Below are 21,654 nucleotides of genomic sequence, written 5' to 3' on the forward strand. Positions count from 1 at the left end.
CCCGCCATCTTTTTTAAATCAAAACGGAAAATTACCTCCCTTTTAAACTCTCCTGTGTCTTACAATCGTTTTCATCAAATTCTATTTTTTATTTTCTTTTATAAATAATGTTCTACCTTATCGATTTTCGTCATTTTTGGATATAATCAACTTAAAAATATGAGAAAAACGTAGATACCATTGTTTTCATGTGAAATTCAATATTACAATTTCCGAAATTTCGTCCCAATAGTGTAGAAGCGCCAAAATTTTTAATTTTATTTTTATTACAAATATATTCATTATAGTTGGAATGTTTTTTTTCTTTCTTTTTTTTTACAAATACTCAAAGGAAATATTATTATTAGGTTTGTGCAAAAAATAATGTCGACATTATTTTTGCACCAACCTAATAAATAATTATTTCTGAATAATAACGTTATTTAGAAAGCCATTCCTAACATGGGGAGGATGAGGTTCCTTTAACGTTTCTGTACTTTCATCTATCACTTGAATAAACTAAAGAAAATATGGTTTTGTCTAAAAATATGAACAGTTTATAAATAAAGATTTAATATTGAAGTTGAACTTGAAAAAATGAATCTAATTTGGGCATGCGCAGAAAGAAGTAAAAATATGTCGGCAAGTTGAAATGAACAGTTTGCATTTCAACTTGCCGATATATGTCTGTATACGTTATTCATCCATACAAACAAATATTTTGCTCATTATAAACCATCCTTGGTGTATGATTGCTATTTCTTGTTAATTTCAATGTCATGTGACCAATAGTTTAAGAGTTTATCGGCTGTTTTCCTTCTACCTACAGCCTTGATCTTTTAAAGACTAAGATCAATAGACATCTCATTTCTTTGCAATAACCAGCTTTCGTTCGTGTTCACTCCTTACATCGAGTGGCTTCATGCCTTGTCTCGAGCGAGTTATATAAAAAATCATTTACACACAGACGGACAGACACACACACATACATCTACTGTTTTTTTTTTTATTCATATATAAGAAATATAATTCCTACAAGGATGGGATGAAGAGAGAGTTGTGAGACTGCCCCATTATTTTTTTTCCTTTAGTTATCATATTCCATGAGTGATATTTTTAACTATGGAGAAAAAATACTGTTTTCTTGGTCAGCAGTTGTTTAGAGTTGGTGATATGTGAAGATTTTAAATCCTCTCATAGTATTCATCACAATTTATATGTCAATCTATTCATCTCGTTAACCATAATCTTCAAATAGGGAAGTGTTGACTCATTAAAAAAAAAAAGAAAAAGAATAGTTCCTTGTTAAATTAATTGATGCGGTTGCCAGGTGTCTTGAAAAGCTGGTGCCGAATGCTGGCACCCATATTGAACTCTAAATGAAATCACATGCCATACACTTTCTTATTATATCCATTTCTTGTAAGAATTATATATTTTTTTAGTAATAAATTACAAGCACTCGATAATAGGAAGTTATTTCCCAATCACCTTGTAGAGTCCCTATAACATCCGCTATAGTTGCATAGTTCCTTATAACACTTGGCTGTAATCAACTGAGAAGTGCACGAGGTCAGCTGTCTGACTGCAAGTATTTTACAAGAACAGAAGATGGAAAGCATCGCGATTCATTGATTGACGCACAAGACGCAAATGAGATTATTAATTTCATCTATTTACATCGACATTGTTATCAAATGTGTTGGACTCGCAATCAATAAGTAGAAAAATAGAGGAGTTGAAGTTGCAGGTTTGATGAAACGTCTCCACAGTCCTGCTCGCTACAAAAAAAAAAAAAAAAGAAAGAATAGGTGAGTTATAAGCTTATTTATTGCAACTCCCAAAAATGTTGTCATTAAATATATATATAAAATTTAATGACATATGTATATATATAAATTAGATTATATATTTATATGTTTATATATATATATATATATATATATATATATATATATATATATATATATATATATATATATATATATATACATATATGCATTTTAGTTTATATATGTTTGATTTTATATATGTAATATACATTAGAGTATATATATATACATTAGATTATATATATATATAACATTAGAATATATATATAATATACACTAGCTTATATATATAATATATATATCAAATTATATAGTATATACATTAGAATATATATATATATATATATATATATATATATATAATACACATTAGATTATATATATATAATATATACATTGGATTATATGTATATATAATATATACATTGGATTATATGTATATATAATATATACATTGGATTATATGTATATATAATATATACATTGGATTATATGTATATATAATATATACATTGGATTATATGTATATATATATATATATATATATATATATATATATATATATATATATATATATATATATAATATACATTGGATTATATATATATATATATATATATATATATATATTAAGTTATACATAATGTATACATTAAATTATATATATAATATACACATTAGATTATATATATATAATATATACATTAGATTATATATATAAAATAATTATTTATAATTTATACATATATATATATATATATATATATATATAGACATTATAAATAATTTTTTTCATACCTACAGAAACTAGTGTTTCATGCTTTCGCAATCATCAGTGACGATTGCAATTAATATATATATATATATATATATATATATATATATATATATTTGTAAACTTTAAATATAGTGATCTAAAACAACAATAATTGTAAAAAATGCTCAATACATATGTAGAACTTTTATAAGCAAAATTCTATAAACATCAGAAAAGGCCTTACACAGATCGATCTACGTTTTGACGAAGTTAACCTCTCGTCAAGAGTTCAATAATGGCTAATATAATTTTAGAATGGCTAATATAATAAAAAAAATAATGCTAATGAAAAGGTTTTAGCAAAATTGACATTTAGCAAACTTACACTAATTAAAAGATACCATTTAATGTCTAGACAGGCCATTACCACTTTTCCGCTAATATTCTTTTCTGACGCCTCTTTTCCCTTTCACATTAGAGTGAAACTCATCTCGTTTCTATCATAGGTAATTCAAAACCTAATCACAGATTTACCCACATATATCCTCACCTCCATTAATCGGCCTTTTGGCTGAGATCAAAGTGGCCTTGTGCCTAAGGTTTTTGTTCAGTTGAGACTTACATTGTAATTTTAGCTTGAATAAAGAATTTAATATCTCAAAGTGTAGTATATGTTCCCGGATGCTGCACTTTGAGAGCATTGCCCTTGTGGCAATTAGTTGTTGGTTCATGTAGGGGCAACCCTATATATACCTTCCCCTCCTCCTTCCCCTCCTCTTCCCCTTCCTGACATAAAACCGACCTTGTGTCATATTTTGCTTGCGTGGGGAAGCAAATAAATACCTACCCACATATATCCTACTAAAAACAAATGATAAATATTCCTAATATTTAACCTCACATATCCCTCACATAAAAATTACTAGGGGGGGAAAAAAGACCTTTTTATATTGAAATTTCACCATCGATCCTATATTTCAACGTATCTAAAATTACATATCCATACCCAGTAATTAGGGTCTTTTTTCTTAAAGAAAAGAAAGACAATAGCATATCTATAAACTCTTCAAAAATATTGCTACTAAGTCAAAGTTACTTACAATTATGTATATACACAAAACTATAAACTAATACATTGCGATATATGTGCACATATTGAAATGCATATAAAAATGAATATTTTTTATAACAAAGATTTAAATGTAGCCTAATGGCTAGTTCCATACTTAAATTATATATTTTAAGAAGGTGGGAATAACCTGTCTATACAAGAGATGATATGATTTAATTAGTGTCAATTTGCCAGATGTTATCTTTGCTAATACCTCTTATTTCTATTTATTTAATTATATTAGCTGTTCTTTAATCACATTAGCCATTACTTAACCCTTGACGAGACCGTTACCATCGTAACCAATTCATATCAGGACATTTTTTTATATAATGCCTATATACAGGGTGGCGCAAAACTCACGCATAATTTTGAATCAGTAATAACTAGGGCTGTGACAACAGAATATTCTTTTCATTGTTTTGACTCTTGAGTATATATCCGTTAATATGTTATATGTTTTTATATAGACTGGTGTGGTTCTCGGTTGATTAACTCTGACTAACCGTATCGGATATATACTCGAGAGTCAGAAGAATAAAAAGAATATGCTGTTGTCACAGCCCCAGTAATAACTTTCACATTTAATAAATATTTCTTTTTTTTTTTCAGAATTTTGCAGATAAAACATTGGCAATTGATCATGGCAAAGTTTAATTTAATTTAATTTAATTTATCACTGAGCAACGAACCAAAATTATTGAACTTTATTTCGAAAATCATTGTTCCATAATCTTGACTCAAAGAGCCTATCGTCGGCATTATAATGTCAGACAAGCTCCCAATCAGAGCACAATTGATCGTCTTGTGAAACGGTTTCGGCAGCAAGGCTCACTCAGTGATCTTCCACGAACTGGACGACCACATTCAGTACGTACAACTGAAAAGGTATCACTCGTAAAGGACAACATTACTGCAAACCCAAACACTTCAACTCGAAGACGGGCCACTCAGATTGGGATGTTCAGAAGGTCACTTCAAAAAATTAAAATCGTAAAGGCATTGCAACACACAGACTTGCAATCTCGTTTAGCTTATGCTGTTCACATTCAGTAATTAGCCAGAGAACAAAGTGAGTTCATCCATAAGCTGATAATGAGCGATGAAGCTCATTTTCATCTGAACGAGTTCGTGAATAAGCAAAACTGCCGAATATCCAAGAACCGTTCATCAGCATGAATTGCATCAAATAAAATGTACCATATGGTACGGTGTTACCTCGGAAAGAGTGATAGGTCCTTATTTCTTTGAAAACAAAGAAGGTGTTGCGGTGACGGTAACCGCATAGCGTTATCAACAAATGATTGAAAATTGTTTAAGGCCAGGTATTTAAGACAATTTGGAAATGTGGTTCCAACAAGATGGAGCGACTGTCCACACTGCCCGTCAAAGTATGGCGCTCTTAAGGGGATTGTTTGGCAAGCGTTTCGTTAGCAGATTTTCTCATTTTAACTGGCCTTCACGTTTATCGGGTTCGACAGTCCCTGACTTTTTCCCTTGGGGTTATCTTAAAGAAAGAGTGTACGTGAAAAATCCAAGAACAATTCAAGAACTTGAAAACAACATAAGACATAGAATCCGAAAACCAAAGCCTGTTATTTTAAGCAATGTAACGGAAAATGCCATAACTATAGCCCGCCTTTATGAAGCTGAAAATGGCGGCCATTTAAAGGATATAATTTCTGTAAACTAATGTAAAAAATTACCAGGTAAATGTATTATTTATAAGTAAACAGTAGTAAATTACTTTAAATCTTGAAGTTTTTATTACCTAAACAAACCAATGTGTGAGTTTTATGCCACCCTATATATATATATATATATATATATATATATAGAGAGAGAGAGAGAGAGAGAGAGAGAGAGAGAGAGAGAGAGAGAGAGACAAATATTACATAGTTGCTACACTGAACATGCTAATGTTTCGGAACGATTGATTTTTTAATAAACCAATCGTTCCGAAACATTAGCATGTTCAGTGTAGCAACTATGTAATATCTGTCTATAAAAATAAAAATATTATACTCTGCTCTTTTTATTGAGCACTCTTAATAACTTTGTTTTAATTCGTGGGTTTTATCTCCTGAATACCTTTAACTTGAAATATATATATATATATATATACAGAGAGAGAAAGAGAGAGAGAGAGAGAGAGAGAGAGAGAGAGAGAGAGAGAAAGAGAAAGAGAGAAAGAGAGAGAGAATCCCTGTCTATATATTTTGGTTCTGATCTTTTCTCGTTTTCGTATTAGTTTTCTTGTTTCTGGTTGATGCCATAGTTGCTTACCATAAACAAGAAAATTAATAAGAAAATTAGAAAGGATCAGAAACAAAATATGTAGGCAGGAATTGCTTATAGATATTACTTAATGAAACTTGCATAAATGAAAGAATGCCGGTCATATATATATATATATATATATATATATATATATATATATATATATATATATATATATATATATAATCGCTATTCGAGCCAGAGATGTCTCGTGTCGCGGGGTTCGAATCGTTCGACTGGTAGTAATCGTGACACCCTGCACTGAAGAATCCCGAAAGGATGAAACACTAGTGTCTGTAGGTATTTAATTATTATAGTAAAAAAATAATTATATATATATATATATATATGCAAATATGTACAAGTTAGAAAAGCATTTCATCTAAGGCATGAAAATTATTAAACGAAATGTTTTTACTAGAGGCTTTAGAAATAAAGGTAAAAGATTCAATTTGAAATGTATTTATCTTCAAAGTGCTAGTTGAATTTCAGGAGACACCCCCCCCTCGCTGTTCTCTTATATCGCAATTTCTTAAACGTCACTCTCAAAAATTCAGAAAGCGATCACGTTTTTGTTTTAACGGTTAATTAAAAAAAAAAAAAAAGTCTTTTGGGACACTGATATTAAAGCTAAAAGTCTTCTCAAATAAGTTTGCACTCTGAAGACGAATGCGTGTTCGAGATAAGTGTATTTTAATTTTTATGTTTAATTTCTAATATTAATAACTACATTCTATTTCAGTATTTAATTTATATTTTTATCTCCTGATTGTTTTATTTAATGATAGCGTTTTCTCGTCATAAATGTTTATTATATCTACCAAGTTGATCTTCAGGATAGCATACTCAACCATTTTATATTTCTTTCAGCCCCCCCCTCCTCAATTTCTGTTTTTTTTTTTTATTTTATGTTGAATTTACTTATAACGGCACTAGTTGAATTTCAGGAGAGTCCCCCCACCCTCGCTGTTCTCTTATATCGCAATTTCTTAAACGTCACTCTCAAAAATTCAGAAAGCGATCACGTTTTTGTTTTAACGGTTAATTAAAAAAAAAAATCTTTTGGGACGCTGATATTAAAGCTAAAAGTCTTCTCAAATCAGTTTGCATTCTGGAGACGAATGCGTGTTCGAGATAAGTGTATTTTAATTTTTATGTTTAATTTCTAATATTAATAACTACATTCTATTTCAGTACTTAATTTATATTTTTATCTCCTGATTGTTTTATTTAATGATAGCATTTTCTCGTCATGAATGTTTATTATATCTACCATGTTTATTGCATGAACAGATTAGGAAATTGTATTCATTGTTAATTCGTGAGAGGTGAATCTATCACCATACGTTCCCTTTAAAAAACACGCCAGTTGGACTTTTAAGTACAATACTTAATAGATTTTTTTTTTTTTTTAAGGAGAGTAGAAAACGTTTTGTGGAAGCGTTGTCGGCAGCTCCCGTTACTCTCGCTTCTCTTTATTTGTCACTCAGTCCTCATTTCTTTAATGAGTGATTTTTCTGACAAAGGGAGAAGAAAAAGCTGTATTTTAGGTTGGCAGTATTTTGCGTGAACAGTCGACAGAGATGGTGGAAATTTTCTGTTCTATGTCTATCCTTGTAGCCATGTCACTAGTAAGGGTGCTGGAGGTAAACGTTTTATCTGGGCTGACATTATCCGCCTGATAGTCAGGGACCCGAACCTTGGATTAACCACTAAGGAGGCTGTCCTATCAGCAGGCGCAAAGTACTGGGGCTGCTGTATTGCCATTTGGTGAATGGATTCTGGACCATGCAGTAGTCTCTGGTGGGGCCTCTCGATGCCATACTAGTGGGTAATTGTTACGGCTTTACCTTATCATGTGCTACAAAAAAAAAAAAAAATTCTTCGTTACTTTTCTCTCTTTGTTTCCCCTCTCTGTCCTGCTCTAAGCAAGTCTGACGACCTAGTCCACAAACTCCAAAATTCCATCATGACAAGTTTCAATAAAAAATAGACGATTAAACCCGGATCTGAAACTTCCAACGTAGACCTCCACTACCATGTCTCCTTCTCCAACATCAGGGGTCTACGTTCTAACCTTCCAGAGGTTGAAGCCCAATTACAGGAGACTAAACCAGACCTTTTATTTTTAAGCGAAACTGGAATTGGACAGACTATTTCCCTAAATGAGTTCGTAATTAAAGGATACTCTAACCTAACTTCCAAATCTGACCCCCAAGATCGCCATGGGCATGGAATATGTGCCTATATAAAAGATGGCTTTCCATGTGGTAGGGACATCTCCAGAGAAGATCCTAACTTACCCTATATGTGCTTCCGAGTAGCACTAGCTCACACTACGGCATTTATATTTACTCTCTATCGCCCCCATAACAGCGGAGTTACTATCTTTAAAAGCATATCTGAGAAAATTGACCAAGTTCTATCAGCATATCCTTGAGCTAACATTCACGTATGTGGAGACTTCAATGTTCACAATGTGGAATGGTTGACCCACTCAAACAAGACCGATGATGAGGGGAGATTCTGTCATGATTTCTCCATTGCTTATGACCTCACTCAGATTGTTCACGAACCCACCCGTGTGCCCGACAATGACGGCCAGTATGCAAGTCTCCTAGACCTTTTTCTCACAATTTGCCCTGAACTATGTTCAGTTTCCGTTCTGTCTCCTCTTGGATCTTCCGACCACTCAGTTGTATCAATTAAGTTAAAAATTAAATGTAATAAGTCCTCAGACGTACCTCTCCATCGTACAGTATATCGATACACTATGGCTGACTGGGATAGTTTCCGTACATTTATATCGGACCTTCCTCTGCGTTCTATGTTTAAAAAGGATGTGTCGTCTATAGTATCAGACCTAACAGAATGGTTAATTGTAGGTATAGACAATTTCATACCCTCGAAAAAGTTCCAGCAAAAACCTAACAGCCAGCCATGGTTTTTCTCCAGAATGTGCTGCTGCTATTGCGCACAGAAATCACTTTTTCCACTGCTTCCAACGTAATAGATGTATGGAAACTAAAGCCACTTTCAGGACTGCCAGCAACCATTGTAAGAAAGTAATAAAGAACGCAAGAGAGTTGTATGCTCAGTCCGTCAAGGCCAAAGTAGCTGAGCAGCGGCTTGGTTCCCACCAGTTTTGGCAAATTGCAAACAGAATCCTGAACAGAAGCGTGTGCTCTATCCCAACTATCATCAATGGACCTGAGTTAATCTCGTCAGCATCAGACAAAGCCAAACTCTTTGCCAAGAACTTTGCAGCCAATTCTACCCTTTGCGACCAAGGCCGCCAACCCCCAATATTTCCTCCTGTATCAGAAAACACAGTATGTGATATACAAATATCTGTATGTGATGTTGCCAAGCTAATCAAAAACCTTGATTCCAGTAAAGCAACCGGCCCTGACGGTATTCCAATTATAGTACTCAAAAAACTTCAACCAGAACTAGCACCCATACTTACAAAACTGTTTAAACATTGTCTTAAGGAAAATTGCTTTCCATCACCGTGGAAAATCTCATCAGTATGTCCTGTATTTAAGAATTCAGGTGATCGGTCATCCCCCTCTCAGTACAGGCCAATAAGTCTCCTGTGCGTCATGAGTAAGTTGCTGGAATCTGTGTTAAATAGAGAAGTAATCAACCATCTCAGCAAAAATAACCTTCTTAGTGACACACAATATGGTTTCCGTTCTGCTAGATCTACAGCAGATGTGCTTACAGTTATATCTCATAGGATTAGCGAATCTCTTGACAGAGGCAACCTTTCTAGGGCAATTGCTCTTGACATATCAAAGGCCTTTGATAGGGTATGGCATGAAGGTTTACTTCACAAGATCTCCAGCTATGGTATAGCTGGAAATGTCTTCTCAATTATTAAATCATTTCTCTCTGATAGGTTCATAAGAGTAGTAGTTGATGGGCAAAAATCAGAAGCTCACAGTATAAATGCTGGAGTCCTTCAGGGGTCCATTCTGGGCCCAACTCTTTTCCTGATCTACATTAATGATCTTCCAAATCACATCCTTACATTATTCGTAGACATTTTTGCTGACGACACTACTATCTATGGTAGCACATCTAAGACAGTAAACGACCAAGTTCTCTCCGATTCTCTCTCCTCTGATCTTGATCACGTTGTACAATGGGGAAAGGAGTGGCTGGTTACTTTTAATGCATCTAAAACCAAGCTTCTATCTTTACATCATCAACGTTCTGATCCCCATCTGGCATCAATTAAAATGAATGGCTCTCATCTTGGGGAGGCCTCAAGTTTTGACAGGCTTCTGGGCTTGACCTTTACTCCTGATCTTAAATGGAATATGTACATCAAATCTTTTGCCAAGGCCGCAGGAAAAATGGTCGGATCCTTCTATCGATCCAGTAGATATCTCACTGCTGATGCAATTCTCTATCTATATAAGAGCCAGATACGTCCAAGGATGGAATACTGTTGCCACATATGGGCAGGAGCTACTAGAAAAGACTTGTCCTGCCTTGATAGGGTTCAAAATAGACTTCATGGCCTGGTGGGAGATGTCCTTTTCTCTTCGCTGCAACCTCTATCTCACAGAAGAGATGTTGCGAGTTTGTCTCTGCTTTATCGTTATTTTAATGGAAAGTGTTCAACTGAGCTTCAATCTATGGTCCCCCCTCGCCAAACTTTCACAAGAAACACTAGACTAGCTGAAAACATTATCAATAATTTTTCCCACTCTTTATCTGTACCTAAACCTAAACATAGATTCCATGATCAAAGCTTCTTTCTTAGAACTGCACGCCTGTGGAATTATCTTCCGTTTTCCTGCTTTCCAGCTGTCTATAATGTAGTTGTCTTCAAGTCCAACGTGAACAAGTTTCTGATGAGCCATTCCACTTAAGTTAACAAATTTACCGAACTTCCATTACTATCGATTACTATATTGTCCTTTTGACTACCCTACACTCTTTAACCCTTATCCTTGAGTGGCCTATCGGCCTTGATAAGTGGTGACGCCTATGTAAAAAAAAAAAAAGAAAAAAAAGTGCACTTTTATAAAATTTACAAAGTAAGGTATAAAAATTTAATACCTTACTTTGTAAAATGTATAAAAGTGCACTTTGAAGATAAATAAATTTCAAATTGAATCTTGTACCTTTATTTTTAAAGCCTATGGTAAAAACATTTTGTTTAACCATTTTCATGCCTTGAATAAAAAGGTTTTCTAACTTGTGTCGTATCTTTTTAAGATTATATTTTATTTAATTTATTAATTTGAATTTAAAAAAAATAAATGTGGTTTTGCATGTATTTACAAAAAATCTTCTACTCTCTATTTCAGTTTGTATTTCTCCTCATACCATAACTCATTTTTGCAGCCCCCTCTTTGTATTATTACAGGTCTGAATATTCTGTTTCAGTTTGTATTTCTCTTCCCACCACAACACTTTTTTGCAACTCCCTCTTTGTCATACATGTCTTAATAATGAGAAAATCTGAATTTTTTTGACAAAAACTTTAAAATAACTTTTTTTAGATTAAATTTTTTGAAAACTTCTTTCAGACTAGAAAATCTTTACAATTTAATAAGGAACATATTTCATATAGGGTTCATTAAAAATATTCAGTAGATAACGAGAAAAATAGAGATGAAAATTTCAAAATGACTGTATAACTGGTTACGCTCAATAGTAGTTCTCGCAAGCGAAAGTCTTTGTTATTGTTATTCTATTATTATTATTTAAAACATTTTGTGTCCTGCTCTTTCGCGCGAGGACTAATGAATAAAAAATTAATACAAAAAATATATAAATGTTTATATCTTTTCTATATTTATTTCCTATGTGTTGCCGCGTAGGAATACAAAAAGTCTTTTGAAAAAAACAAGAATGTTCCTTTCAAAAGCACATATTTTCGACCAATCCTTCGGTCTTCCTCAGTGTTTATATATATATATATATGTATATATATATATACGGCATAATCATGTTGACACACCGGTTCTTATCAGATCACCGAAGTTAAGCAACGTTAGACCTGGTTAATACCAGATGAGTGACCATTTGGGAATTCTAGGCGCTGTATGTGCTCTCCACTTATCTTGGCATTTGTTTCCAGTTTCCTGTACATACACTTCACTTGCCACTGGTATTTAAACAATATCGACTCAGGAGAGGTGTGAAGGACTTAGAATATATATATATATATATATATATATATATATATATATATAACTACTTCATTTGATCACATAAATTAATATACAAAAATATAAATTTATGCGTGAACTTTAAGTATTTACTTCAACAGTGCTCAATACGTAGGTAGACCTAGGTAGTAAGTTATAAAATATATATGGCGATTAAGCTACACAGAATATTCTAGAATTCATCAGGCTTATGTGAGAATTTTTTGGTGTCTCACATTTTTATATACGCACCTTCTATTGAGTTTTTAGTTAGCCAATTAGCTTTCTAGTATCCACCGCACCCTTCCTAATCAGCCAATGAGCAAGCACTTACAGGACAAATGTCCAGTTGACCTCCGGTTGACCTGTTCCTTTGTGTGTGCTCTTTAGCGTAGATATCTAGTGTCCTGACCTATTTTAAATCTAGATTAAATGTTTTTTTATGTGCTGGTCTGTAAATATAAATATAAATATATATATATATATACATATATATATATATATATATATATATATATATGTATATATATATATATATATATATATATATATATATATATATATATATAATATAATATAAAGCTGAACGTTTGTGTGTGTGTCTGGTCACGAATAGGCTCCTATATGGTTGACTATTATAGAAAACTGATCACATATAATGATAGAAGGTGTATCGAGACACAGGAATGGGTATGTTTGATCTGGCATGATGATGATTAACTTAAATAGGGATGGTATAATAAAATTATAGTGTTATAAAAGCTTCAACCAGAACTTGCTCCCATATTTATGAAACTGTTTAAGCGCTGCCTTAAGGAGAAGTGCTTTCCAACTCCCTGGAAGACCTCATCAGTTTGCCTTGTATTTAAGGATTCAGGTGATAAGTCATCTCCCTCTCAGTACAGACCAATAAGTCTCCTGTGTGTTATGAGTAAGTTGCTGGAATCCATATTAAATAGAGAAATAGTCAACCACCTCAGCAGGAATAACCTTCTTAGTGACACACAATATGGTTTCCGCTCTGCAAGATCTACCGCAGATGTGCTGACGGTTATATCTCACAGGATTAGTGAATCTCTTGACAAAGGCTTCCTCTCTAGGGCAATTGCTCTTGACATATCAAAGGCCTTGGACAAGGTATGGCATACGGGTCTACTTCACAAGATTTCCAGCTACGGTATAACTGGAAATGTTTTCTCAATCATTAAATCATTTCTCTCCGATAGGCTCATAAGAGTAGTGGTCGATGGATAAAAATCGGAGGCCTGCAGTATTAATGCTGGAGTCCTTCAGGGGTCAATCCTGGGTCCAAATCTCTTCCTGATCTACATCAATGACCTCCCTAAACACATACTTAAATTATTCCTTGACATCTATGCTGATGACACGACCATCTACAGCAACACATCAAAGGCTGTAAATGACAAAGTTCTCTCTGATTCTCTCTCCTCTGATCTCGAGCGCATGGTTCAGTGGGGGGGAAGACATGGCTGGTTACCTTTAATGCATCTAAAACCAAACTCCTATCCTTACATCATCAATGCTCTGATCCCCATCTGGCATCAATTGGGATGGATGGCTCTCGTCTGGGAGAGGCCCCATGTTTTGACAAGCTTCTGGGTTTGACCTTTACTCCTGATCTGAAATGGAACACGTACATCAAGTCTGTTGCCAAGGTCGCTGGAAAGATGGTGTGATCCTTCTACCGCTCCAGAAGATATCTCACTACTGATGCAATTCTCTATCTATATAAAAGCCAAGTATGTCCAAGGATGGAATACTGCTGCCATATCTGGGCAGGAGCTGCTAAAAACAGCCTATCCTGCCTTGACAGAGTACAAAATAGACTTCGTGGCTTAGTGGGGGATGCCCTTTTCTCTACCCTGCAACCTCTCTCCCACAGAAGAGACGTTACGAGCCTATCCTTGTTTGATCGTTATTTCCATGGCAGGTGCTCGTCTGAACTCCAATCTCTGGTCCCCCCTCGCCAATCTTTCATGAAAAACACCCGTCTAGCTGAATCCACTGTGAAAAATTTCCCCCACTCTTTATCTGTGCCTAAATAAAAACGTGGATTCCATGAACAAAGCTTCTTTCTTAGAACTGCACACCTGTGGAACTCTGTTCCGTCTGCCTGCTTCCCACCTGACTACAACCTGGATGTCTTCAAGTCCAACATTAACAAATTCTTAATGAACCACCCCCTTAAGTAAACACTTCATCAAATCTCCACACTAACGTAATGTACTTGCAATAACCCTTATCCCTGAGTGGCTTCCGGGCCTTGATAAGTGGTGACCACTGTGTAAAAAAAAAAAAAATTGTGGGGTCTGCGTTCGCGCATGGCCTCCAAAGAATGGAAATAGGCACAAACTTTAATAAAGACTTTTCATATCTACCTGCATAAGTATACCTCGATAATTATGTTTCAGTTTGAAGAAATATGGTATAATAAAATTATGGGGTGTTTGTTCGCGCCTGACCTCCATAGAATGGAAATATGTCAAAAAGTTTAACAAGGTTTTTTAATATAGATCCACAGAATAATGTGATAAGTGTTTCAGTGTGAACAGGTATGGTATAATAAATTATGGGGTTTATCTTTTTTATTTTTACTTTCATCATATTTTGCTTTAGTTTTGATACCTCCAAATTTGAAGCTATCTCTTTACAACCCTTCCTTTTCATAACCTATCATACTTTCATAAATCAGAGTCCATTTTCTGTAGGCTGGTTTTGAACCCAGTCAACGACGGGTACTTTTGCTAGCATATATATATATATACATATATATATATATGTGTGTGTTTGTGTGATAGTTTATGTATATGCATGTTTATTTATTTATTTTTATTTGTTTATTTTCTATTGTTATTGTTAGTTTTTAAAATTATTTTGTATCTCTATCCTAGAGTAAATTTTATCCTGTGAACACAGTTGTTCGCTATTTCTCGCCTACAGTTTAATAGATGTTGGGGTTCTTTAAAGTACAGGATAGCAAATTTTTCCTGAAGGCATAATCTACATGGACTATCTAGGTCTCTACATGTGTTTGCTTGTCTTACTATTTTCCATTCGACTACCGGCGAACATCCACTTTCCTTGAGTTCCCAGTATTTGTTTGCTAGAGTTGTTTTCATGCGGTGTTTTTTTATTATTGAATGTACTTTGTGGTCATAATATCGAGTTTGAAAATCTAAGGATGTCATACCTACGTAATATTTCTTGTTATTCAGGTTTTCTTTCGCAAATATTGTGGCCTAGTAAACTATGCTTTTGGTTAGACATTTATTTTGAAGTGGGCAAAGTGTGCGGTATCTACAGTTGCATTTATCTTGTTCATTATTAGTATTTTTATTTTTATTTCTAGTATGATTGTTGTTGTTCGGAGTTGGTTTATTATTATTATTATTATTATTATTATTATTATTTCTACTAGTTACATATGTGTCTTTAGTAATATTTTTGTCATGGTGTCCACTTTTTTATTGTTTATTTTGTTGTTGTTGTTGTTGTTGTTGTTTTCATTGCTTTTATTTAATATTTTGTTATTATATGCTTTAATTATCATTTCTAAATTTTCACAGCAGCTGTAGGATAATTTTAGGTTATTTTTATTGAAAATTTTGTGTAAGGGATTGGTTGCTCATTGGTCGATTATGAAGGGTGCAGTGGATACTAGAAAGCTGATTAGCTAACTAAAAACTCAAGAAAAGGTGCGTATATAAAAACGCAAGACAACCACAAAATTGTCACATAAGCCTGATGAATCCTAGCGTGGATGAAACGCGGAATATTCTGTGTAGCTTAATTGCCATATATATTTTATGACTTACTATATATATATATATATATATATATATATATATAAATATATATATATATATAAATGTATGTATTTTTGACTTTAAACGTATCTAATATGTATTTTATTTTATATATGTATGTATGCATGTATATATATGTATAATATCTGTATAATGTACATATATGTATGAATACATATGTATGCACATATATATGCATGTATATATGTATATGTATCTACACATATATATATATATACGTATATATATACGTATATATATACGTATATATATATATATATATACGTATATATATATATATATACGTATATATATATATATATATACGTATATATATATATATATACGTATATATATATATACGTATATATATATATATATATATATATACGTATATATATATATATATATATATATATATACGTATATATATATATATACGTATATATATATATATACGTATATATATATATATATATACGTATATATATATATATATATATATACGTATATATATATATATATATATACGTATATATATATATATATACGTATATATATATATATATATATATATATATATACGTATATATATATATATATATATACGTATATATATATATATACGTATATATATATATATATATATATATATATATATACGTATATATATATATATATATATATATATATATATATATATATATACGTATATATATATATATATATATATATATATATATACGTATATATATATATATATATATATATATATATATATATATATATATGTATATATATATATATATAAAATGTAAGGTAAGCCAGTTGGTCGACTTCAGTCATCGATAGCTTCTGTCCTACAAATGTCAATACTGGTTATTCAATTACGGCAATTATCGGCCTGGGTTGTAAAAAATCAAAAATTGAATTTTTCACCAATTTCATTGATTTCTTTTAATAAAAGTCATTTTCCAATATTCACCGATAATTTTCCTGATTAGCCAATGAAATCGCCGTGTTTCTTACAAATACTGATAATGACACCTCAAATCTCATTGATCACGCAGAAATTTATCAAACTTTTTGACTTGTATTTGCATTAAGACTTCATTTGGGGGTGATTTTTTGATCAATTTGTAGATTAACACTCTCACATAAATCCCTTCCCCCTAAAAAAATGAGATTATACTTTTACAGGCGATTACAGATTAGTACCTTGAATACCTTGGCAGATAAGAAGACAAAAAATCAAAAACACAATTAATTTAGAATTTTAACCGTGGGGTCAGTTTCATATATAAATTTAATAAAAAAATAATCCAACACTCCAGCCTATTTTAACTTTTAAGGGCAGTTAAATAATTTTTTATAAACTACTCCTAAATTCAACTGGCCAGATCATAATAGCATGCATGATTTTCTAAAAAAAAAAAAAAGTACATCCCTCCAAATATCTACAGCATTTATTTCCCACTGCAAAAAATATTGGTTAACTGTCCTAAAATGCTGGTCTTGTGGTGTATCCAGTTTAATGTCATTACTAGGGCTAGGATGATGTGGTTCTCAGTTGATTAACTGTCTCTATGTCGGATATATACTCGAGAGTCAAAACAATGAAAAGAATATGCTGTTGTCATAGCCCTAGTCATTACTTATCACTAGGAGAAAGTGTATAACTTTTCTTTGTATGAACTAGTTTGTAGTCATATCGAGGTGACCTTATTTGGGTTTTGGATACTATGTCATTTTTTTTTAATATTTGAGTCGGGTTTATTTCTAAAGGAAAATGTACTCGTGTTAGTATATCCTGAAAAACGTCTGCACAAACAAACACAAGACAGTCGAGAGTAATGCCTAGAAGGCATTCAAAATTTCAACTACCATTCAAACTCTCCAGTAAACATTCAAATTCTATACAGTAGACGTATGCGTATTGGGATAAAACTATAAAACTACCAAAGATATATTCACAAACTAGATATATTATTCGTTATATTTAGATTCGTCGGACTACTGTTCTCTTGAGTGTCATTTTCACAACGTTTCGATTGATGTAACCGCCGACTTTCTTCAGGTGTATCTTGTCAAATTCGGGAATGTTCCTGTCAAACTCGGGAATTTGGACAGAATTGTCCACAAGGACCCGTGACGCAGCGGTTAGAGTACCTGGAAAAAAATCAATTGTAAAAGTGATATTCTCCTGAAGGTTGAAGGTTCAATTCTCAGTGTGGGCGACCGAAAAATACAATTGAGAATTATTTAGGACTTCTACCCAGTCATGGTTGATGGAACGAGAGCATGCTACCTCCATGTAGTAAATAAAGGGTTGAGTTCGAAATTCCGTCCAAATTCTCGAGTTTGACAAAAACATTTCCGAGTTTGAGAAGATACACCTGAAGAAGGTTGGAAGTTACATCGACCGAAACATTGTGAAAATGACATTCAAGATGAATCCAAATAATACGAACAACCAATTCTCATTTTAAAAATTCAGAAACGTGACATATATTATATGGCCTTAGGTCTTGGTAAAAAAAAATATATTGCAATAATTATTCACTTGTGGTTATGAAGGACCAAATTTGTGACATCGAGATGGAGTGGGGGAGTTAAAAAATCTGTGTTCTTTCATTCAAAAAGTATTCCTTACAAGCATTCATATATACATGTGCGTCTTAAAAAATTAATTCTTTCTTTTTATAATATATATCAGGAATTCTAGGTGGATGAGAGAGAAAGCGTGCGCACATAAGAGAGAGAGAGAAGAGAAGATAGAGGTAGAGAGGTAGTACAGAGTGAAATGATAAAATTGTTGCACTAGAAAAGACGACATGATTCTATTTCCGTTTGATGAAAACCGATTTTCTTTTTTTAGTTGCAGACCATCTACTAGTTAAATCCTAAGAGCGATAGGAGCCTTCTATCATGTTTGAAAGTGACCCAATGTTCAACGAGCGAGATCAGAGATGTGCCACTGTACAACTCATGTTCTCTACCGATCCAAGTTATGACCACAGGACCATTGCCAGCACTTTCAAAATGCAAATCCGGACAGGTCAACGCTTGAGGGCACAGCTCAACAAAGTTTCCAGCCACAGTTATAGTTTTTGGTGTGGTTTCAAATGAGGGTCACATCATGCTACCTCACACCTTCAAAATCGGCTTGAAAGTCAACACTAAATTGTACCTGGATGTGCTGAAGAGTGCGATGATACGCTGGTACAATCAGGCTTGGCTTCAGAAGGAGTGCTACAACTTTGTACCCTTCTATCACTAGCCCCTCTCTTCCTCCCTCGACCTGAACCCACTGGACTACTTTGTTTGGTCATATGTCGAGAACATCACCAACATGACCACCCACAACACCAAAGCCAGCCTGGTCGCCACTATCCGCCGAGTATTCATCAAGCTTCAGCTGGTGCTTGTAGAAAAGGGATGCTCCCAGTTACGAACCCATATCGAGGTGGTAATCGAGGCTGAAGGCGGCTACATTGAATAGATGTCAGCTCTACTACATAATCAAGTTACCTAAATTGTTTTTTTTCAATACAATAACAGTTTTAAAATGCAGCTGTAGTATTGTTTTCTTTAGGGTGACAAGTTTATCGCTCCACACTGGAGTACAGTGTGGTACATATATATATATATATATATATATATATATATATATATATATATATACAATCTATAACCTATATAGAGTTGAGTTTTGTTGCACTGACATTAATATTAAAAGCCTACTTTTTCTATTTAAAAATTATTAAAACAAACTTCTTAATATACTCAGTCATGATATACAAGCGACTAAATAAAGCTTAACTAACTTTCATGTTCTTTCGTTTATTAATTATTCATTTTTTTATGGTTCTTTATTAGATGATTGGTTTCATTTAAATATCAAGCTTAGGTCTATTGATTATCTATATAGTGCATTATAATTCATGTCCTGAAGACGTAATCTCCCTTAGCACGGGTGATTACAAAAACATGTATGCACATATGTAGCCATTAATGTTTGTATAAATAAACTTTTTATATATATATATATATAGTATCTGCGCCTAAATCTAAATGTAGATTCCATGAACAAAGCTCCTTTCTTAGAACTGCACGCCTGTGGAACTCTCTTCCGTTGGCCTGCTTTCCAGCTGACTACAATCTGATTGTCTTCAAGTCCAATGTAAACAAGTTCTTGATGAACCGTCCCCCTAAGTAATCCAATTTACAAAAATTCCAGTACTTATGTTTACTACGCTATAATCACATTGACTAATGTATACCAATTAACCCTTACCCTCAAGTGGCCTCCGGGCCTTGATAAGTGATGATTCCTGTGTAAAAAAAAAAAAGTGACCTTATCTGCTTGTGTGTGGGAAGTCTCTACCGAGCTCCTCTCTAAATTATTAGTCTACAGACTTGAAACTTGATATATAAGGGGATTTGAACCTGTGGAACAATTTCGATTTTATTTTTAACTGGTGAAAATTGCTGCCGAGGAGTTTAAATTGCAAAAAAACAAAAAAAACAAAAAAAACAAACAAACAAACAAACAGAAAAAAAACCTAGTCGACCTTGGTAGGGTAAGACGAATAAAGCTGCTACTTCTGCTCTTACTTTTACGCATGCGCAAAACTAAACATTCATAGTTCGAAATCACTTATTTTTTAACCTTTTGTGTCCATCTGTCGGTAGCTCAGATGGTAACGATGCTGGATTAATAGATAATGACTAAGTCTGGAGTGATAAACATTTTGGTTTCGATTCTAGCCGATGACACCCAAGTCATATTTTTCTTTTTATATACTTAGAAATCATTACTACATATTGGATGATAATCAATATAGAATTGCCTCTATAATAATCAATACGAAATCTGCCTAGATTAAAATATAATATTTATCCATATTTTATGACCAGACGAGGACGGACGGGCTGCTAGTAGGGATATAAAGATAGAGACAGGTAGAGAGTGAGAAACAGGCAAAGAGAACAAACGAGAGAGAGGTGGGAGGGGAGGGGAGAGGAGGTGAAACATACAAAGACAGGGGAAGTGTAACAGGCAGAAAAAGAGAGAGAGAGACTATTGTGCATATGTGTGTATGGGTGCATGTATGTAGACGGTGAGGTGCGTTTGTGTGGTTGACAGACTGTGTACAGGAGAGGTACATGCGTTCGTAGTTGTGTATTGCAGAATAACTTATTAAAAAAAAAAAAAAAAGCATTTGCAAATATGAGCTCACCTTCCCTCCACCGCCTGCAATGAATCAACTAACCCAAACAAAAATACAAATCATTTAAGAAAAAAAAACAAAAAAACAGAAAAATAAAATTTTTCCTGAAAAAATTTGATGGTCAAACGATCGGCATAATTTTGTACTGCCCTTTTATGTAAGAACCAGAAATGAATGATGGCAATAAAGCTGGAAGCTTAAAAAATACTAAAGTCATCTGATGATTTGCATTAACCAATGGCCATGACTAAATGATTCATACATTTTTTTTTGTTATATATATATATATATATATATATATATATATATATATATATATATATATAACTACTTCATTTATTCACATAAATTTAATATACGAAAGTATAGATTTATGTATTTACTTCAAAAGTGCTCAATACGTAGGTAGAGCTAGTTAGTAATTTATAAAATATATATGGCGATTAAGCTACACTGAATAT

At 33.0% G+C, this 21,654-nt stretch overlaps 1 protein-coding gene across 2 annotated transcripts in view; it reads right to left on the minus strand.

Moving 5' to 3' along the window:
• The window catches only part of LOC145243478 (clavesin-1-like), a 173,038-nt gene that overhangs the window by 26,492 nt on the left and 124,892 nt on the right, over positions 1 to 21,654 (minus strand). Inside the window, exon 6 of one of the 2 annotated variants that reach the window (XM_080106417.1) lies at positions 296 to 1,760. The exons of the other annotated variant lie outside the window; for it this stretch is intronic. Coding sequence (XP_079962543.1) covers positions 1,694 to 1,760 — 67 coding nt within the window. The 3' untranslated portion in view covers positions 296 to 1,693. Of the gene's footprint in view, positions 1 to 295; positions 1,761 to 21,654 lie in introns of those variants that run through there. 2 annotated transcript variants of the gene reach the window in all.

The sequence above is a fragment of the Euprymna scolopes genome, chromosome 22 (assembly GCF_053919585.1).
Source record: "Euprymna scolopes isolate OS-2025 chromosome 22, ASM5391958v1, whole genome shotgun sequence".
Classification (NCBI taxonomy): Eukaryota; Metazoa; Mollusca; class Cephalopoda; order Sepiida; family Sepiolidae; genus Euprymna; species Euprymna scolopes.